The sequence below is a fragment of the Salvelinus fontinalis genome, chromosome 18, assembly GCF_029448725.1.
Source record: "Salvelinus fontinalis isolate EN_2023a chromosome 18, ASM2944872v1, whole genome shotgun sequence".
In the NCBI taxonomy this organism is placed as follows: Eukaryota; Metazoa; Chordata; class Actinopteri; order Salmoniformes; family Salmonidae; genus Salvelinus; species Salvelinus fontinalis.
In genome coordinates this window covers 38199631-38222445 of record NC_074682.1, presented here as the reverse complement: position 1 = coordinate 38222445, position 22815 = coordinate 38199631, and the positions used below count along the sequence as shown (strand labels likewise).

General features: G+C 42.0%; 1 protein-coding gene across 2 annotated transcripts in view; it reads right to left on the bottom strand.

Annotated features, from left to right (window-relative positions):
* Window positions 1-22463, bottom strand: part of LOC129815462 (SLIT-ROBO Rho GTPase-activating protein 3) — a 106911-nt gene extending 84448 nt beyond the window's left edge. For both annotated transcript variants that reach the window (XM_055869330.1, XM_055869331.1), the window contains exon 1: window positions 21833-22463. In XM_055869330.1, the coding sequence (XP_055725305.1) occupies window positions 21833-21899 (67 nt within the window). In that variant the 5' untranslated portion in view covers window positions 21900-22463. The remainder of the gene's footprint in view (window positions 1-21832) is intronic.
* Between the last annotated feature and the right edge of the window lie 352 nt (window positions 22464-22815).

Below are 22815 nucleotides of genomic sequence, written 5' to 3'. Positions count from 1 at the left end.
ATCCAACCAGGAAGTGGCCCTGTTCTTGAGACCTCTCTGTTCCCATGCATACCTATTGACCATATAAAGGGATATGAACCAGACTTCTTTTTCTATCTCTTCCCTAAGGTGTCAACAGCCTTTAGACATAGTTTCAGGCTTTTATTTTGAAGGATGAGCGTGAACGACCACATTGCGTAAGTGGATAGGTGGGGGCTCTCCGAGGGATTTTTGCAAAAAAGTGAAAGGCAGCCATTGTTTCTCTCGGTCCTAGTGAAAAGCCAACTGTGCCGGTTGATATATTATCAAATAGATATTTGAAAAACACCCTGGAGATGGATTATAAACAACGTTTGACATGTTTCTGTGGACATTATGGATATAATTTGGAGTTTTTTCCGGGGTTGTCGCGAACGCTCTTTCCGGTGGATTCCTGGGCATAACGCAGCAAACAAACGGAGGTATTTGGATATAAAAAATATCTTTATGGAACAAAAGGAACATTTGCTGTCTAACTGGGATTCTCACGAGTGAAACCATCCGAAGATCATCAAAGGTAAACAATTAATTTGATTGCTTTTCTGATTTGTGACCAAGTTACCTGACGCTAGGTGTTCTTATTGTTTTGTCGAGCGATCGATAAATTTAGACAAATGCAAGTATTGCTTGCGCTGTAAAGCATCATTTCAAATCTGAGACGACAGATGGATTAACAAAAGGCTAAGCTTTGTTTTGCAATATTGCACTTGTGATTTCATGAAATTATATTTTATTATATACCGTTCGCGCTAGGCTAGGCTAGTCAGCGTTTCTGATGACAAATATCCCGGATCCGGGATGGGTAGTCCAGAAATGAAATTTTTCGACTGTATTATTGACTGTATGTTTTGTTTATTCCATGTGTAACTGTGTTGTTGTATGTGTCGAATTGCTATGCTTTATCTTGGCCAGGTCGCAGTTGAAAATGAGAACTTGTTCTCAACTAGCCTACCTGGTTAAATAAAGGAGAAATAAAAAATATATATTTAAAAAAAATCTCAATCCCATTGAGCACGTCTGGGACCTGTTGGATCGGAGGGTGAGGGCTAGGGCCATTCCTCCCAGAAATGTCTGGGAACTTGCAGGTGCCTTGGTGGAAGAGTGGGGTAACATCTCACAGCAAGAACTGGCAAATCTGGCGCAGTCCATGAGGAGGAGATGCACTGCAGTACTTAATGCAGCTGGTGGCCACACCACATACTGACTGTTACTTTAGATTTTTACCCCCCTTTGTTCAGGGACACATTATTCCATTTCTGTTAGTCACATGTCTGTGGAACTTGTTTAGTTTATGTCTCAGTTGTTGAATCTTGTTATGTTCATACAAATATTTACACATGTTAAGTTTACTGAAAATAAACGCAGTTGACGTTTCCTTTTTTGCTGAGTTTATATGTGCTGCATGATGCGACAATAGGCTACTGATGTTTTGAGAAAGTCGCAAAAAAACTTGCGCTCTGTTTCTTGACTCAGGCTACACATGCTGTTCTCTCAGGTTCGTTTTTCAATCATGGGTAATTTTGTCCTATATTTTTATTTTTTAAATATTTTTTTTTTAAAATCACCCGCAGGAGGTCTTTTGCCTTTTGGTAGGCCATCATTGTAAACAAGAACTTGTTCTTAACTGACTTGCCTAGTTAAATAAAGCTTATATTAAAATAACATTTTAATAAATGCATACTCTGGTTATTTCACTTCAAGCATCAACCACTGTTTGAGTAGCATGTAGCCTCTTGCTACGTGACAGGTTATATTCCGCCCAAACTCTGTATGCCACAGGCTCTCCAACCCTGTTCCTGCAGCTACCAAGTGCTTAATTTGGGAAACCAAGTAAAATCAGTTTGGGAAAATGTTTAGTTTTCACAACTAAACATATTTCATTAAACTGTTGATAGCCCCTTTCTCTGCACGATCCAGAAAGGAATGAAGGAGAGAGAGGAGGAGATTGAAACACACGATGGTGAGATATTCTGTAGTTAAAGGTAATGTGACAGCCTTTAAAATATAAAAAGTTACTATGCTATTCAAAATCAAATTCAAATTCACTATAATTGTAGGCTAACTCTGTAAGCTGCCCTGCACAATCAATGAACCAACAGCATCTCATAGGCCTATACTTTCTCTCCAATACTCATAGATAGAAGTTTTAGAGTGTAGCATAAAATAACCAGTCCATCCAGTATACATAATAATTCAGTCTACACTCAAAGGTGATTACTAGAATGTGTTTAATTTAGGAGTATAGGCTAGCTCGACCAAATATGCACCAAAGACATCTTCAATCAGCTTTTTTTATTCATGTTTTTCTGCCTTGCCTAAAATACGGTAGGCTATGTATTGTATAACGGCACAATCATTATTTTAATTGAAAAAATAATAATCAGGCTTGGGCTCATATTCACATTGACATTTTCTTCACTTAGCAGACACTCTTATCCAGAGTGACTTACAGGAGCAATTAGGGTTAAGTGCCTTGCTCAAGGGCACACCAACAGATTTTTCTAGTCATCTCGGGGATTCAAACCAACGACCTTTCGGTTACTGGTCCAACACTCTTAACCACTATGCCTATCCGTATGCACAAGCTCTAATGTGCATATGGTTGTTTTGAATTAATCATCACCTTAGAAAGCGTTGTCCATGTAGTTTTGTTAGGCTTTGAAACAACATCCACAATGACCATGTTTCAACCTGCTGTTGAACTTATTTCTTCAAATTGACCATCACAGTGAGGTGAGTTTTAAAAGTACTATAGAGCTACTGTGTTTGATGTGATTTTCGATTGCATTTGCATTGATGTCAGAGTGGTTTGAGGGAAACTAGAGCCCTCAGAACCAGGCCATTAGTGACCTGCAGTACCAATGCATGTCCTAAGTGCATAAAAGGAGATTACCGTGATTCAACGGTCACATGGATTTTTATTGCGGTCACCACAGAGCACTACAGTCCCCCATTACCATCTCAAACACTGTGGCCTGTTATGGTGAGTGGAGTGCATCATCTCAACAGATAATTTCTGATCCTTCATGTTGGCTGGCGCCCACATGAGGAGGAGAGATGCAGGAATCCAAATGCGGATCCTGGGGGAGGCGCGTGAGAGTGTGTGAGCGAGATCAAAACGTTTGCAGTGCATCTGTGAATACTCCATTGTAAAGAGGGGCATTAGTAACAGACACTGAGCCTCTGCCACGCATTGTGACTAAGGAGGTGAGAAATAACACAGCCAATATGAATATGAGTATGAATGAGTCGGAGAGTCGTGGGTGTAAAGGGAAACACAGGAGGTTCATGGGTTTGTGTAACATCTGGGTGCGCCGCATGAAAAATAAACAGCCTCATAAGAAATTAGCCTCCTTGGCAACAATATCCCAGGCCTGCCATACCACTGTGGGATACACACACACATGCATTACACACACACGAAGCACATACACACACAGAGCACACGTACGCAGCAGACAAAAGTGTCCCCTACACAACTTTGCAATATCTGGCATCTCTACTGCAGAGTTTACGGTCTCCTTGCAAAATGCTCATGAAATTCAGCTTGGAGTAGACTCTCATACTGCACATGCCTGATGGCAATAGCCTAACCTCATCATTGCACTCTTATCCTCTTCCATTGCCAGCTTTAGGTAGGTGTGGTAGACATAGTATCCCTGTCTGTGTAACCTTCTCTCCCTCCTCCAGGCTCAGTTTTCCCCTCTTCCTCTGTGTCTATCCCTGCTGTAGGGCTCTGTCTGTCTGTCTCTCCCAAGTGCCAGCCCTCTCTGTCTGTCTGTCTCTCCCTAGTGCCAGCCCTCTCTGTATGTCTGTCTCTCCCTAGTGCCTGCCCTCTCTGTCTGTCTGCCCTCTCTCTCCAGTGGCTGATTCACCCAGACCACTGCAGCATGGCACAGCCTCTCTGCTCTGGTACCACATGATAAGGCAGTAGCAGCAGAGGCTGATCAATGGCTGGCCAGGACCCAACTGATGGAGCATCCTAAAGCAGAGAGCCGTGTGTCTGTCTGCCTGTTAATCATGTATCCCTGGTCATTACCTTCTGGTTCTTATTAGGAACTCATGTTGAAATGAGATTGATACAGTTCAACCTAGGGAGGGATAAATATTCCCTCTGCATTGAATAAACATTTGTCACATGCTTATAGGTGCTTTGGCCGGGGTAGGCCGTCATGGTAAATAAGAATTTGTTCTTAACTGACTTGCCTAGTTAAATAAAGGTTAAATAAAAATAAATTAAATAAAAGGTGAAGTAGCCCTGTGTCTTCTTGCATGTGTAACAGTATTACTTCTGTCCCTCTCCTCACCCCAACCTGGGCTTGAACCAAAAAGCATTGTTACCTATTGCGGCACAAAAGCCACGGCCATTACAGAGCAAGGGAAACAACTATTTCAACGTCTCAGAGCGAGTGACATCACTGATTGAAGCGCTACTAGTGTGCACCACTAACTAGCAACATGTTATGGTGGAGATTTGCCAATCATAGTCATAATATTATGTGAAGATTGCTTGAGTAAAGTATTATTTGCTAGGTGATATCTGATTCCCTTTCAATTGCCAATTCCTTCTATCTCGATTTCTTCAAACAGTTACCTATCGAGTGGAACACCGTGAAATATCTAAAAGGAAGGAAATATGGAGGACAATAAATAGGACCTTTAGACTATAAATGTCATCTCCACATCACAAGTCCAGAAGTTCAGTCAGACAGACCACTTTACAGTGACAGAGAAATCACGGCCAGTCTCTTTCGCCCTCTCATCTTTCCTAACCATTGATTTTCTCTCCTTCCTGAGCATCATCATCACAATGTCAGTATGCTACACAGGGCTGAAGCTCATGGAAGCAAAGACCCTGGCGCACCAGACACGTCCTTTCACAACACAACCCATCAATCACAGCCGTATCCAGGCACCAGCTGCCATGGAGGACTACGGAGAATGGGCCACATGGTGTCTCCATGGCAACGCAGGCGTGCACGTGTCTCTTGGGAGCAGCTGATTGGAGGAGAGCAGGGTGGGGAAATGCGGATAGGTGCGGGAGTGGGGTGAGAAGGCACGTGTAGGTTCACTTCTTGTGACATGACATGAATGTTATTCTCTCTTTCTGTTTCTGGGTGTGTAGCAGCTGAGGCATTTGATGTATCAAATAATGTCAATATAAAAACATAATCTTGTGTTATTCCTTTGTATTATTACTGCTCTGAAACACATCCCTTAGCCAAGCTAGTAAATACAATGGCTTTATATTTCCCTAGCATTAACCCTGAACATAATTTGGAGCAATACAGTACTGTCTACTGTCTAATGTTATGTACCAGTCAATTTCACCTTTATTTAACCAGGTAGGCCAGTTGAGAACAAGTTCTCATTTAAAACTGCGACCTGGCCAAGATAAAGCAAAGCAGTGCGACAAAAACAACAACACAGAGTTACGCATGGGATAAACAAACAGACAGTAAATAACAATAGAAAAATCTGTATACAGTGTGTGCAAATGAAGTAAGGAGGTAAGGCAATAAATAGGCCAATAGTGGCGAAGTAATTACAATTTAGCAATTTACACTTGATTGATATTTGTGCAGATGAGGATGTGCTAGTAGAAATACTGGGGTGCAAAAGAGCAGAAAAACAAAAACAAATATGGGGATGAGGTAGGTAGTTGGTTGGATGGGCTGTTTACAGATGGGCTGTGTACAGCTGCAGCGATCGGTAAGCTGCTCTGACAGCTGATGCTTAATGTTAGTGAGGGAGATATAAGTCTCCAACTTCAGTGATTTTTGTAATTCGTTCCAGTCATTGGCAGCAGAGAACTGGAAGGAAAGGCAGGCAAAGGAAGAATTGGCTTTGGGGATGACCAGTGAAATATACCTGCTGGAGCGTGCTACGGGTGGGTGTTGCTATGGTGACCAGTGAGCTGAAATAAGGCCGAGCTTTACCTAGCAAAGACTTATAGACGACCTGGAGCCAGTGGGTTTGGCGACGAATATGTAGCGAGGACCAGCCAACGAGAGCATAGTGGTGGGTAGTATATGGGGCTTTGGTGACAAAACGGATGGCACTGTGATAGACTGCATTCAATTTGCTGAGTAGAGTGTTGGAGGCTATTTTGTAAATGACATCGCCGAAGTCAAGGATCGGTAGGATAGTCCGTTTTACGAGGGTATGTTTGGCAGCATGAGTGAAGGAGGCTTTGTTGCGAAATAGGAAGACGATTCTAGATTTAACTTTGGATTGGAGATGCTTAATGTGAGTCTGGAAGGAGAGTTTACAGTCTAGCCAGACACCTAGATATTTGTAGTTGTCCACATATTCTAAGTCAGAACCGTCCAGAGTAGTGATGCTAGACGGGCGGGCAGGTGCGGGCAGCGATTGGTTGAAGAGCATGCATTTCGTTTTACTTGCATTTAAGAGCAGTTGGAGGCCATAGAATGAGTGTTGTATGGCGTTGAAGCTCGTTTGGAGGTTTGTTAACACAGTGTCCAAAGAAGGGCCAGATGTATACAGAATGGTGTCGTCTGCGTAGAGGTGGATCAAAGAATCACCTGCAGCAAGAATGACATCATTGATATATCCAGAGAAAAGAGTCGGCCCGAGAATTGAACCCTGTGACACCCCCATAGAGATGCCAGAGGTCCGGACAACAGGCTCTCTGATTTGACATACTGAACTCTATCTGAGAAGTAGTTGATGAACCAGGCGAGGCAGTCATTAGAGAAAACAAGGCTGTTGAGTCTGCCGATAAGAATACGGTGATTGACAGAGTCGAAAGCCTTGGCCAGGTTGATGAAGACGGCTGCACAGTACTGTCTTTTATGGCGGTTATGATATCGTTTACGACCTTGAGCATGGCTGAGGTGCACCCGTGACCAGCCCTTTGAAGAGGGGGATGACCGCGGCCGCTTTCCAATCTTTAGGAATCACAGACGATACGAAAGAGAGGTTGAACAGACTAGTAATAGGGGTTGCAACAATGGCGGCGGATAATTTTAGGAAGAGAGGGTCCAGATTGTCTAGCCCAGCTGATTTGTAGGGATGCAGATTTTGCAGCTCTTTCAGAACATCAGCTGTCTGGATTTGGGTGAAGGAAAAGCGGTGGGGAGCTTGGGCCAGTTGCTGCGGGAGGGTGCAGAGCTGTTGGCCGGGGTTGGGGTAGCCAGATGGAAAGCATGGCCAGCCGTAGAGAAATATTTATTGAAATTCTCGATTATCGTGGATTTATCAGTGGTGACAGTGTTTCCTAGTCTCAGTGCAGTGGGAAGCTGGGAGGAGGTACTCTTGTTCTCCATGGACTTTACAGTGTCCCAAACATTTTTGGAATTAGTGCTGCAGGATGCAAATTTCTGTTTGAAAAAGCTAGCCTTTGCTGACCGTGTGTATTGGTTCCTGACATCCCTGAAAAGTGGATATAGCGGGCACTATTCGATGCTAGTGCAGTACGCCACAGGGTGTTTTTGTGAACGAATAACAGTGAAGACATCAAAACTATGAAATAACACATGTGGAATCACATAGTAACCAAAACAAAGTGTTAAACAAATCAAAATATATTTTTGACTCTTCAAAGTGGCCACTCTTTGCCTTGATGGCAGCTTTGCACACTCTTGGCATTCTATCAACCAGCTTCACCTGGAATGCTTTTCTAACTGTCTTGAAGGAGTTCCCACATATGAGCCCTTGTTAGCTGCTTTTCCTTTACTCTGCAGTCCAACTCATCCCAAACCATCTCAATTGGGTTGAGGTTGGGTGATTGTGGAGGCTAGGTCATCTGATGAAGGACTCCATCACTCTCCTTGGTAAAATTGCCCTTACACAGTTGGAGGTGTGCTTTGGGTCATTTTCCTGTTGAATAACAAATGATAGCCCCACTAAGTACAAACCAGATGGGATGATGTATTGCTGCAGAATGCTGTGGTAGCCATGCTGGTTAAGTGCGCCTTAAATTCCAAAATAAATCACTGACAGTGTCACCAGCAAAGCACCCCCACACCATCACACCGCCTCCTCCATGCTTCATGGTGGGAACCACACATGCGGAGATCATCCGTTCACGTACTCTGTCTCACAAAGACACGGCGGTAGGAATCAAAAATCTCAGATTTGGACTCAACTAACCAAAGGACAGATTTCCACCGGTCTAAGGTCCATTGCTCGTGTTTCTTGTCCCAAGCAAGTCTTTGCAGCAATACAACCATTAAGGCCTGATTCACGCAGTCTCCTCTGAACAGTTGATGTTGAGATGTGTCTGTTACTTGAACTCAGTGGGAAAAAAATTTGGGCTGCAATCTGAGGTGCAGTTAACTCTAATGAACGTATCCTCTGCAGCAGAGGTAACTCTGGGTCTTCCTTTCCTGTGGCGGTCCTCATAAGAGCAAGTTTCATTAAAGCGCTTGATGGTTTTTGCGGCTGCACTTGAAGAAACTTTGAAAGTTCATGAAATTTTCCAGATTGACTGACCTTCATGTCTTAAAGTAATGATGGACTGTCGTTTCTCTTTGCTTATTTGAGCTGTTCTTGCCATAAAATGGACTTGGTATTTTACCAAATAGGGCTATATTCTATATGCCAACCCTACCTTGTCACAACACAACTGATTGGCTCAAATGCATTAAGAAATTCCACAAATTAACTTTTAGCAAGGCACATCTGTTAATTGAAATGCATTCCAGGTGAATGCCTCATGAAGCTGGTTGAGATAATGCCAAGAGTGTGCAAAGCTGACATCAAGGCAAAGGGTGGCTACTTTGAAGAATTTGTTTAACACTTCTTTGGTTACTACATAATTTCATATGTGTTATTTCATAGTTTTGATGTCTTAACTAATATTCTACAATGTAGAAAATAGTAAAAATAAAGAAACCCTTGAATGAGTAGGTGTTCTAAAACTTTTGACCGGTAGTGTATGGCTTACAGACCCTTTCCATAAGTCCACTCAAGTTTCTTCAACTGTCTTCTGACTGTGATTAGAGTGATGCTGATGTTGTGCTGTGATGCCAGCAGAATCCATACTGCATTTGCCGATCACCCATCATCTTCAACCATCAGTGAATCGATGGCTCACTCACTGGAAATTGAATACAATGTAAAAATGATGACCAGCAGGGTCAAATAATATAAACAGTGGTTATAGAGGGTGTAACCGGTCAGCACCACAGGAGTAAATGTCAGTTGGCTTTTCATAGCTGAGCATTTAGAGGTCAAGACAGCAAGTGCGAGTGAGTGAGTGAGTGAGTGAGTGAGTGAGTGAGTGAGTGAGTGAATGAGAGGATCGAAACACACAGTACCAGAGCAATAAGAATGTCAGTTTAATATGAAGTGCAGATCACCTCCTATTACCCTTCTCAGAGTTTTAAGAATTGTGTGTGTTCAATTATTTGTGACAATGTGGCATTTAAAGCATATTTAAGAAAGAAGCAATACGATTTCAAGCAATAGCCTACCCGTGTGTGGTCAACTATTTCAGTACCGTTTTGAGCTGTTCTGAGACAAGCATGGGGACTGGTCTTGATAAATCAATGAGATTTTTATTTCCACTGAATATCCATTTAGGTATTGGTTAGAACACAATTAGGGTGTGGAAATGTTAAGATATTTTTGCTCTTAGTACTGTAGCCTACTCCCGACCAATCACGTTGTACAGCGCCATATTTTCCTAATGGAAACCCTGAGGGTTTCGTTTTTCGTGGAATAGAAACACCATAATATGAAACAAATTAATTAAAATATATTTCTTAAAATAAATCCCATATAATATGTCCTTACTTAAATTCTCTAGTACAGCCAATATAAAAAAGTAAAATGCTTCTCAAAGATGCCCTCTGGTGGTCAAACTAGCATTAACTAGCATTAATGGCAACAACGGCTGACACTTAAATAACATGCCATAGAATTCTGCGGCAGCCCGCAAGGTGTGCTGCAGTACGACGCAACTTTTACAGGAGGAACCACTGTAAATGCCGTTTATGCTCGCTTTAAGGCAAGCAACACTGAAGCATGCATGAGAGCACCAGTTGTTCCGGACAACTGTGTGATCACGCTCTCCGTAGCCGATGTGAGAAAGACCTTTAAAGAGGTCAACATTCACAAGGCCGAGGGGCCAGCCGGAATACCAGGACGTGTACTCAGAGCATGTGCGGGCCAACTGGCAAGTGTCTTCACTGACATTTTCAACCTCTCCCTGACTGAGTCTGTAATACCTACATGTTTCAAGCAGACCACCATAGTCCCTGTGCCCAAGAAAGCGAAGGTAACCTGGCTAAATGACTACCGCTCCGCAGCACTCACGTCGGTGGCCATGAAGTGCTTTGAAAGGCTGGTCATGGCTCACATCAACACCATCATCTGAGAAACCATATACCCACTCCAATTCGCATACCGCCTCAACAGATGAAGCAATCTCAATCGAACTACACACTGCCCTTTCCCACCTAGACAAAAGGAACACCTATGTGAGAATGCTGTTCATTGACTACAGCTCAGCATTCAACACCATAGTGCCCACGAAGCTCATCACTAAGCTAAGGACCCTGGAACTAAACACCTCCCTCTGCTACTGGATCCTGGACTTCCCGACGGGCTGCCCGCAAATGGTAAGGCAACAACACATCTGCCACGCTGATCCTTAACACTGGGTCCCCTCAGGGGTGTGTGCTTGGTCCCCTCCTGTACATCCTGTTCACCCACGACTGCATGGCTAAGCAAGACTCCAACACCATCATTAAGTTTGCTGAAAACACAACAACAATGAGACAGCCTATAGGTAGGTCAGAGTCCTGGCAGTGTGGTGCCAGGACAACAACCTCTTCCTCAATGATGAGCAAGACATAGGAGCTGATCGTGGACTACAGGAAAAGGAGAACCGAATAGGTTGTAGTGGAAAAGGTTGATAGCTTCAAGTTCCTTGGTGTCCACATCACCAACAGATGATCGTGCCCCAAACACACCAAGACAGTCATGAAGAGGGCACGACAACACCTTTTCTCCCTCAGGAGACTAAAAAGATTTGGCATGGGTCCCCAGATCCTCAAAAAGTTATACAGCTGCACCATCGAGAGCATCCTGACTGGTTGCATCACCGCCTGGTATGGCAAATGCTCAGCATCCGACCGCAAGGCGCTACAGAAGGTAGTGCGTACGGCCCAGTACATCACTGTGGCCAAGCTTCCTGCCATCCAGGACCTATATACTCGGCGGTGTCAGAGGAAGGCCCAATTTTTTTTCAAAAACTCCAGTCACCCAAGTCATAGACTATTCTCTCTGCTACTGCACAGCAAGCGGTACCGGAACGCCTGGATTGTGTCTTAATGTCAGTGCTGGGAACTGTTCTGCTGTGGGGCTCACCTGTGGAGCACAATGGAGCAATTCACAAAACACAGCCTAACGTCTCCCCTTTGCTCCACAGTCATGAGCCTCAGACATTCCATGGGGCTACTTGTTAAAACAATCCTCTCTACACATGGATTCATCATTGAGCCATAGTGCAGTATAATGTATGTTGATGTTAAGTGAATGTATCAGCCAGGGGTGTCAAACTCATTTTTCCCGCAGACCGTATTCGGTCTTCACTGAGATCCGTAGAAACACACTTAAAATTTATGATATTTCCTGGTCGTCAAAATTAGCCATTAGTTCTCTAACCATCGCTTTTGCAATTTCCGATTTGTTTTGATGACTGTTAGCAAGCTGGACACAGTGAAATGACAATAAAAGTAGGTCCTTTATCATTTCTACAGAGTTTCGATTAGGTTTTAGTAATTTCAATGTCGATTATAATACTTGTTTTACTTAAACCACCTGCAGGCCGGATTGAATGGGCTCATAGGCCAAGAAGATGATTTAGCTCCACAGTGCTCTTGATCTAATACATCCATCTAGAGTAGACTGCTAGCAGGAACACCACCTACGTTTAGTCACTTGACAAATGTGCTCTTCTAGATCTTCAGTAATGTATAATGGGAGTCTTTGCTGCGATGCTACAGTACATCTCTTCTGTGCTGCTAATAGCTGTCTCAGCTAATTGGTGTTTTCATTCATTATCAATGTTTTATGGCACGTGCTTTATTGCTATATCATATTGTTAATCAGCCAGATCCAAGGATAATTAGGAGTTTATTAATTTAAAAAAACTTTTTCTCTCTTCCTATTTTGTGAAGTGCAGTAGGTCTAGCTAAGAGTTGGCAGTTTGCTGTTGCTAATGTTACTGGTTGTAGGACGTCAGTGTTATTTTAGCACTCCTCACCGCTGGCCATCTCAGAGACAGAGAGGTTAAATCATCTGAAAAGTAGAGTGGCCCCGCTGTGTCCTCCATGGAAATTCCTTGGCTAGGAACTAATGTGGCCTCAAGACCATGCAATCATTTCCCCTGCCTGGCCGTGCTCCCGGAGCACACACTTTATTTAGGATTTTTTCCCTTCCCTTTCTGTAATGGTTTTTGGAGCTTTTGTCTCACTTACAATTCTTTCGAGCACATAAAACTGACTGCACGCTGAGTTGTGTGAGATCATGTATTGAAATGGCAGTAAGTATTAAGGAAAATTCAATCTCATTCCAGTCGTATACTGACTGTAGGCCAATGTGTACTACATCAATACGGAGGCAAACATAACGCTTGAACCTGGGGACTAATCTGTTATTGTAACAGACAAATGAGAAAGTAATACCCTGCAGATCACACATTAAGCAGAAGCCTTTGCTTTTCAACAAAGGCCTGATTATTTATGTAATCCATGGAAAATGTCTACAAACTAGCAATTTGTTGTAAGCAGCTTCAGTCACTTCAGATTTGGCCAATTGGGACCAGGACAACTACAGTACAGCAAACACTGATTGCATTGGCTAAGTTGGCCAACACATTGACCTTTATGGTGAGGCAGGGCCTTATCATAGTTTACAGTGATCTAATGTAGACCAGTGCCTCACGATGGTGGTTTGGACCATAGACATCATATAAACCACATAGTTGGGACCCACTGGTTGGTACTCACGGCCCAATTCCTTCACACTATGCTCAGTACACTGTGGCCAGAAATCTTGTTTTGATTATTAAGTGGATCATGGCACAGAAAACTAATGACAACTGATCTAGAATAATTATTAATGCCAAATATTCATACTGTTGATTATGGTTGGTTATCAACAAAGGGAAATAAGAAGCTAGTCTTCTTGGACTTACCCGGATACATAATCAGTGGTGGAAAAAGTACCCAATTGTCATACTTGAGTAAAAGTAAAGAAACCTTAATAGAAAATTACTCAAGTAAAAACCAAAACAAACAAAAGACAACTATTGTAAAATATACTGTGTCCGTAAAATATATATAGTACGTATAAGCTGGAAGTGTTTTTGTCCATTAGTTTACTCCAATTAGGGGAGGGGTGGTAGGGTTAGGGGAAAATAATAAAGGAGAATATAAAAAGTATATACAGTGCCAGTCAAAAGTTTGGACACACCTACCCATTCAAGGGTTTTTCTTTATTTTTACTATTTTCTACATTGTAGAAAAAGCAAAACATACAGACACTCCCAACTTCACATATTTCAAATGGAATGTCATCATTGTTAAACCAAAGCTCATAGTCAATAAAATCAGCAAGCCTAAAACTAAGTTTGGGACGGCGTGATATGAAATAACAAAGCACATGCCTTGTTAAGCACATTCACCAGCAGCGCAGCCATGACAAATTTGGCTGCGCTGGAAACAATTATTCCATGTCAAAGACTTCAAATTATTCTATGCTTTATTGCAATACAATAAAGCTTTAAAGTATCTGTCCAATCTTTCCAGATTTCTATTAAATATGACCAATAAATAATTACAATAGGAGGGAAATAGTTTTCCTTCCAAAAAAAATGGTAATTGGGTATGTTTAAAAGCAACTTTTCTGTGTTGGAATGGTGTGGGTGTACCTAGGGCTGTGGTGGTCAATACATTTTGTCAGACGGTTATTGTCATGCAAAAGACTGCCCGTCTCACGGTAAACAAACACATTTAGCATCTGCAGGCCTCCACGCATACAGCTGTACAAGACACTGATGAGCGCCTTTCGAACATCTACTGTCACACCCTGATCAGTTTCACCTGTCCTCATTATTGTCTCCAGTGTATTTATCCCTGTGTTTCCTGTCTCTCTGCGCCAGTTCGTCTTGTACGTTAGTCAAGTCAACCAGTGTGTTTTTACCATACTCCTTTTGCTATTCTCTTTTTGATAGTCCTCCCGGTTTTGACCACTGCCTGACTCTGGACTTCTTTCCCACCTGCCTGATCATCCTGCCTGGCCTGACCTTGATTCTGCCTGTCCTTCGGTATCTTTTGGACTCTGATGTCACGCCCTGACCTTTAGAGAGCCTTTTTATTTCTCTATTTGGTTAGGTCAGGGTGTGATTTGGGTGGGCATTCTATGTTCTATATTTCTTTGTTTTTGGCCGAGTGTGGTTCCCAATCAGAGGCAGCTGTCTATCGTTGTCTCTGATTGGGAATCCTACTTAGGCAGCCTGTTTTGCCACCTTAGTTTGTGGGATGTTGTTTTTGTACAGCTCTGTGTAGCCTACTGAACGTTACATTTGTTTTCCTTTGTTGTTTTTGGGTGTTCATTTTTAATAAAAATAAAATGTACGCCTACCACGCTGCACCTTGGTCCGATCATTTCGACGACAATCGTAACATCTGAACTGGGTTTGACCCTTTTGCCTGTCTACGACCATTCTCCTGTCTTCCCCTATTGAATTCCCCTATTGAATTAATAAATATTGTAAGACTCCAACCATCTGCCTCCTGTGTCTGCATCTGGGTCTCGCCTTGTGTCATGATATCTACAGTCTAATAAATCAATTGAATATACACCATCACAATAATTATGATATGATGAAAATGTATTTCAGAAGAACAGAATATGAGTTAACCTACTGTATACTATCTGGCTATGTGCCATGCCATCGGCAGTAGGCTAGTTCATTTAGCACACAAGATAAGTCTTGTGTCCTGTGCCATTATTGTATAATACATGTAGATTTAGAGTTGATACAAACCTCATAATGTGTTAGAAATCAAAAGATATATGGGCTGCATGGTGCGACTCCAGACTACTGATGGTTTCAGAAAGTCACTAAAAAAGCTTGTGCTCTGTTCGTTGCCTCAGGCTGCACATGCTGTTCTCTCATCAACTGATCATATTTTCACCCATCAGACTATTCTCAATGTAATCTTGTCTTTACTTATATGTAACATGTGTTTTGATATAGACTGGCCTATTATCAAATGGGCAAGAACAAGGGCAAGTCAAAAAAGACATGTCATCCATAAGCACTGGAATAGTGGAGGCCACTTTTCCGCAGGTATGTTTTTCACTCATGTCAGGTAGTGACAGGTGATATTCCGCCAGTATTCTGTATGCCATGGGCTCTCCAACCTTATTCCTACAGCTACCCAGTGCTTAATTTGGGAAACCAAGTGAAATCTGTTTGGTACATCAATAGCAACATGTTTTCACAACAAAACACTGTTGACAGCCCCTCTGCCCGCTGGAGAAAGGAATGAAGGATAGAAAGGAGGAGATGGAAACTCACTGTGGTGAGATATTCTGTAGCTAAAGGCAATGTGTCAGCCTATTCATTATGAAAATACAAAAAATGCCCTATTTCTAGGCTATTCAAAATCAGATACAAATCTACTATCTGAATTTGTTTCATTTAGGCTAGACCAATTATTTACCAGGTCACATGTGCTAGCAAGACAGAGGGCCTGGGTTCGAGAATCTGTGTGTGCCAAATCAGGAGGAAGTGGTAGTTGATAGGAAAGCAGCGTGACGACCTTTACATGTATACCGTCATTAATCATTAATAATATTCATGAGAGTAGAACGCTGATTGGCCAGCTCATCCTCTATGAGGAAATTGCAAGCATTTTTAGAACGGTCTGTTTGAGGTGTTTGTTTTTTTAAAGTGTTCTTTTCTTCAATTTATGCTTTGTCCACAAATACGAGTATAGGATGAGTCAACAACATTATTTGGGTATGAGTAAACAGAATAAATTAACTTTTAAAATTTAGATTTTTACTAGACAGTTACTTTAAAAGTAATTTGCTAAGGCAAAACAGAAGAGCACAGGGACAATCAGAAACATATATAAACATAGTGGTGTTCTGTTCCAAGCTAAACTTACGAAAGTTCTTAATTCTTATTGTCAGACGTGCAAAATAGTATTTATTCTCTAACTATTCACATAATTTCACTGAAGGGCTGAAGACTAGATGTACCTGTGCAGTACAGTATGTACAGTACACATCTCTGACTGTATCTCAGTAATAGTAATGGTGTGATCACTAGGGTTGACTCTAAATATCCCAGGGATGTTAAGCAGACCTCTGGGTAACATTGAAATTACACAGACAGAGTGCTGTTGGGTATACCTGCTAAGTGAGATGTTCATTAAATCCCACTCAGATTTGATTGAATCTGCAGAACAGGTTGAGTTTGTTTGCTTTTGGTCTGGCTGAGGAGAACCTGCAGAGAACGGCTTCTCAAAAGCCCAGCAGTGGAAACCTGAACCCAAAGGTGTGAAAACTAACTTGACCAGACCACAGAGTGTTGCCTGCCTACAGCAACATGACCCTGTTTCCTCTGCAGAGAGTGTGTGTGTGTGTGTGTGTGTGTGTGTGTGTGTGTGTGTGTGTGTGTGTGTGTGTGTGTGTGTGTGTGTGTGTGTGTGTGTGTGTGTGTAAGGCTGCCAACAAGACAGGTAACCTACTGCCCCATAGCAAGGGCTGGGCGTAGGGGGAGAGGGAAAAATAACAGCCCATGATAAGTAACAGACAAATCTAATGAAAATGGACCATTAACAAGACAACCATGCCACGGGAGCTGTGCCGTAAGGCCCGGCTACACAACTGAGTGGTTTAGAAGGAATTATGAAAGGGGAGAGAACAAGCGGTAGAAATGCAGCAGAAATTAGTTTTTTATCAAGCCAATCTAACAGAGTAGGAAGCAGAGAGAAGCTTCCATGTAAGCAGTAACGGATGAACAAGAAGGAGCTGAGATTATAGTATGTTGTGTCTCACCCGATGGTGGGCACAACACAAACACCTCAGATTATGTAAAATAGGCTCTAAACTACAACATATGCGAATATGAAAAAGTTTAGATAATTGACATTCACAAGGTTAAAAAAATGACAAGATTTATTTGAAAAAAACGTTTTTCAAGACATTATCAAATAGTTTGACAAGTTTGTAAGCTGTTCAAATTAAATAAATCGCAACAGTTAATATTTTTCAGTGACAAAGACATGGATGTCTCATGGTAGGGTGGGGTATGCAAAATAGGTCAACTTTGAGCATCTCTCTCTTAAATATTTTGGCAAAGTAACTTTCTGACCACTTCTACCATGGGCAAACATGTATGGAAAGTTTAGTTCAAATGAAAATGGATACAGTCCATTTTGAAATCATCCTCGTGAACTCAAATGACTATTAAAGTCATTCACTGATTCACTGACACCATTCTAGCAATGTTCTAGCAATACAAACCAAGCAACCTTGCAGGAGCCAGCTGTGCTTGCCATGGCCTATCAGAAAGGCACCACTGATTATCAATCCTCTCTCTTTCTTGTATACATCATCCAACCCCAAAGTGCAATAACTCACCATATGACATGTGCCACTTCACAAACTGAATCTAATCATGGTAGCAAACAGTGGCTGGGCACTAGAGAAAGAGAAAGCTGCCATTGTTAACCAACTGATGTCAGAGCCCCCCTGTGTTGGTGGCCGGAGACCCTCCGTGTGTTTGAGCAGCTGAGAAAGAGTGATGAGGAGGATTTCTCCATAAATTAGCATCAGTCTCTCCCTTACCCTCTTGTCTTACACACAGCCAGGCTTTATAGAACAAGAGCAAGGCTTCCATTATTCTAATATTTCTACCACTGTTCTTTGTATTTAGTTACACTGTTTATACACACCAGGTATTTATTTATATACTGGATTCTTGACATATGAAGCTCACTCTAATATACTGTATCTAGTGCTGTATATTATTCTTAGTATATCGTGTTTAAATTCTTCCAGGATACATATATATTTATTGCATTTTGATTACTGTTAGAGTGCTATATGAGTTGTTTAAAAAAAATACTTGGGGATTCGAACAAGCAACCTTTTGGTGCTCTAACTGCTAGGCAACCTGCAGCCTCTCTCCCTTCATGGTTCATTTGGATGGCTTACATTATTTACAGCATTTCATGAAGCATGCTAAAATATTCCCTGTCTTCCCATTTCTACAGTAGTAGAATACAGTTCACATTGATCAAGATGGATTCTCTCTCTCTCCCTCTTCATTATTCTTAATGATCTAGCTCATTCTCTTATTTGCCTCCTTTGAATTTTACACCCCACGGCCACTACCCTGAAATGCATAGGAACACAGTGACAGCAGCACAGGGCTGGATTATCTAGGACGGCACTGGGTGAAACTGCATCATTGATATGATCATCATTGAAAACATGTCTCGCCCAGCCCAGTGATAAACATGGTGAAAAACAGATTAACATGCTTGACAATAATAAGATACAAATCCCCAGCGTCAACCCCAACAGAATTCCCTAATAGTCTTTATCTCAGGCCTAAATCACAAATTCAATCTCTCAGTCGGTGATCCATCACTAAATTAGAGATAATCCCAGACTTTGAAATCAATGAAACAGAACTATGTACAGAAAGGTGCAGTGAGGCAGGTCCAGGCAACAGAAGGCCAGTTGATGCCAGCCGAAGTGTGTTCATCCACACTATTATAGGGTGTGAACAGTGAGAGTAAACACATTCAGTCTAATTGATCACAGATCATATGAACAGCTACATTATTGTTACCAGAACTTTAATACTGTATGGCCCAGAGTAAGACATTCTGTCAAATAAACTAAACCTACTTTTGCCTAATTAGGGTCTAGTGCGGTAGGTAGCCTAGTGGTTAGAGCGTTGGGCAAGTAACAGAAAAGTCATTGGTTCAACCAGAGCCGACAAGCTGAAAAATCTGCTGATGTGCCCTTGTGCAAGGCACTTAAACCTAATTTGCTCCAGGGGTGCTCTACTACTATGGCTGATCTTGTAAAACAACACATGCACCTACCTGGTGTATGTGACAATAAAATATATATAGATTCTCTAACGCTGCGTTTAGACAGGCAGCCCAATTCTGATATTTTTTCACTAATTGGTCTTTTGACCAGTCAGATCAGCTCTGAAAAAGTGCTTACGTGAAAAGACCTGATGTGATTGGTCAAAAGAACCAAGAGGCAAAAACACAACAGGGCATAAAGATTCAAAGAAATTATCATAACATTTCACTATAAGCGGCATGAAAAACAACATCTGTATCTTTTTATTTCATAACACCTTAAGAGCCTATCATCCACATGACAAGACCCATCAGCCAGACCTAGATATGTCCCCTGTGAGTGTCAGCTGCCTGGACTCTGGGGAGACGTGTTAGATGCCATGATAGGGTAAAACATCTGTTCAGAGCAGAAGCCACATAAGCCTGAATATAGACCCCACAAGACCTGCCATGCTGTTCAGTCACAGCACAGATAGCAAAGACCCCCTTCCCCTCCACCTCTCTCTCACACACACACACACACACACACACACACACACACACACACACACACACACACACACTCTCTGCAGAGGAAACAGGGTCATGTTGCTGTAGGCAGGCAACACTCTGTGGTCTGGTCAAGTTAGTTTTCTTGCTTGATGCTCCTTGATGCTCCGATGCTCTGTCACTTCATAAGCATCAGCCAGATTGCTGAAAAACACATACTGTAGGGGTATGTATGTTTATATTTAATTATAATGACATTCTGAGAGCTGGGATATTTGTTTGTGCCCTATTCCGAAGGTGACACATGCAATATAATGTAGATTACTTTATTAATCATTCATCTGTCTGTCTGTGTGTGCGTGCCACCCTGCATACCACTGCTTTCTCTGAAACTAAGCAGGGTTGGTCCCTCAATGGGAGACCAAATGCTGCTGGAAGTGGTGTTGGAGGGCCAGTAAGAGGCACTTTTTCCTCTGGTCTAAAAATATTTGAATGCCCCAGGTCAGTGATTGGGGACATTACCCTGTGTAGGGTGCTGTCTTTCAGATGGGACATTAAATGGGTGTCCTGAATCTCTGTGGTCACTAAAGATCCCATGGCAATTATCGTAGAGTAGGGATGTTAACCCCGGTGTCATTGCTATATTCCCAATCTGGCCCTCATACCATCATAGCTGTCATATCTGGCTCCCGAGTGGTGCAGCGGTGTAGGGTACTGCATCTCAGTGCTTGAGGCATAACTACAGACACCCTGGTTCGAATCCAGACTGTATCAGAACCGGCCGTCATCATAAGGAGGAAACATTCAAACATTTGTGGTCTCTCCCACATGTCCACTGGCCTTATTAATGGGTCCTAATCAATAGGCCGATAGAAGATCATTGACATATCACCTGCAAAATAGCTACAAAGAATAGTGATGCTGATGATGAAGGTGACCAAACCAACCACCAATGCCAACCCAATCTGCCTGGTCTCATAGACTAGACGTAACATAGTAAACATACATTTTGAACAGTCAAATTAGTAATGAAACAGGTAGGAAGCAGGTCTCGAACCCTCGACGTTATAGCCCGAAGTTCAGCGCGCTATCGACTGTGTCGCAAAAGCATGCTCATGCTCGAGTCGATTTCCGCGCTTATAAACCCATGTTCGTTACACTACTCCCTCCTTTCAAAGAGTGCGTCCTCGCGCTAGCTTGCGACTCTACGTCTTATAGGAATGCGCTCACCGGCCAAGCACACGCATTGTCGGGGATGCAAGGTCCGATCACTTCTGACACCAATGTAATGAAACAGCAGGGAGCAGGTCTCGAACCCTCAACCTTCTAGCCCGAAGTCCAGCTCGCTATCGACTGTGCTGCAAAAGCATGGATCGTTACAATATATTTCATGTTTGGTAGGGTTACATAAGACAGAAGGTTACTTAAGGCAAAAACTAAAGTAGGGTGGTTGGTTGGGGTAGATGGGTGGGCATATAACGTGAACGTCTAACAACCAAAAGGTTGCATGTTCAAATCTCATCACGGACAACTTTAGCATTTTAGCAACTTCTTACTACTTTTTAGCAACTTTGCAACTCCTTAGCATGTTAACTAACCCTTCCCTTAACTCTTTAACCTAACTCCTAACCTTAACACTAACCCATAGCCTAGCTAACGTTAGCCCTCTAGCTAACATTAGCATTAATCACCTAGTCAATGTTAGCAACAACAAATTGTAATTCATTACATATCAGACGTTTTGCAAATTCTTAACATATTGTACATTTTTCAAACTCGTAACATATCATACGATTTGTAATTTGTAACATTTCATACAAAATAGATTTGGAAATCCACAAATGAATACATAACCATATGAAACGTAACATTTCATACTAAATGGAGAGATCGGTTTTACATACAGAATAATATGAAATGCTCTGAGACTAGGTTGACCCAATGAGTAACCTAACTTATAGCAGGTATAAAATATCCAACTAGTGATGGACTCTCAGTCTACTGCACTCAGAACTGATAAGGGGGCAAAGCAGGCAAAGTCTCAAAAGCAAAACGTTATTTACTTATGATTCATTGAAATGTAGTATTGCAACTATTTGTTTCAAAATACAGTAGCCTATATGCGTTCCCACTTGTGTTCCATGTGTCATTTAGCTTGCACGGCTATTTATGCACACACAAGATCAAAACATTTCTTAATTTGCATATCCTTTATTACCCACCTTTGACTTGCGTTTCATATTCTCCTATGATCTCCTTGTCCTTCTTGACTCTAGTTTGAGATGACATTTTTCCTGAGGTATGAGGGTGAGACTCGGTGAGATGTTGAGGCTTGCGCGAGAGGTCCTCTTATGATTCTCGACTCTCGCTGCGTTTTTCTCCGTATTCTTTGTGTGTAACCGATTTGCTCAATGTAACAAACAAAAAAATCCTAACTTTCCAAGTAACACTAGACAATAAATAAATAAATGCAAAGCGACATTCTATAGTTAGCTCGCCTAATGCTCACCTGCATAGGGCTTGTATGTCTCTCTCTTGCAGAGAAATGCTATGCTTCTGTGAGAGAAGAGGGGCTCGTCCTTTCTTGAGATAGCATGCCATCCAACGCAAAAACTGCAGCGGAGAAAAGCAAAATCATTCTACTCAAAGCAATAAAATAATGGACATAAAATGATGGGAGTGTAGGCAAGTCGTTCACTCATTCCGGTGGTTGGTGTTTTCTAGAGTGCCCAAAAATGAATTGTTGTGCGTGCGCAGTCGACACCGATCATTCTATGATTAGCTGTGCGCGCTTTGAAAATTTGCGCTGCTGGGAAAGATGAATTGAGTCGAACGTCATACGAGTCTCCTCCCATTGTAGAACCCCCTCCCTGAAGCTCTCGCGCTCTATCTCTCTCTCTCTCTCAATCACACACACTCACACATTTTGCTGCATGAAATGTGGTATCTGTTTCTTGAATTTGATATGATATCTTGCATATTCTTCAATATTGGCTAAATAGTGTCTTATTCTTTCATTCTGGAGTCTTATTCTGTCATAAATGGTTGTTAATTATCCTGTAATTATTTAAATGTAATTAATGGACATGATTAGGTGATAGGCGCTGCTATTAAAAGCTCCCAGTCAGTAAATTTTTCAATGGTATCCTGCTTTAGTTTTTCACATTCATGTTTTTATTAGAAGGTGTATTGGTCCAAACATATT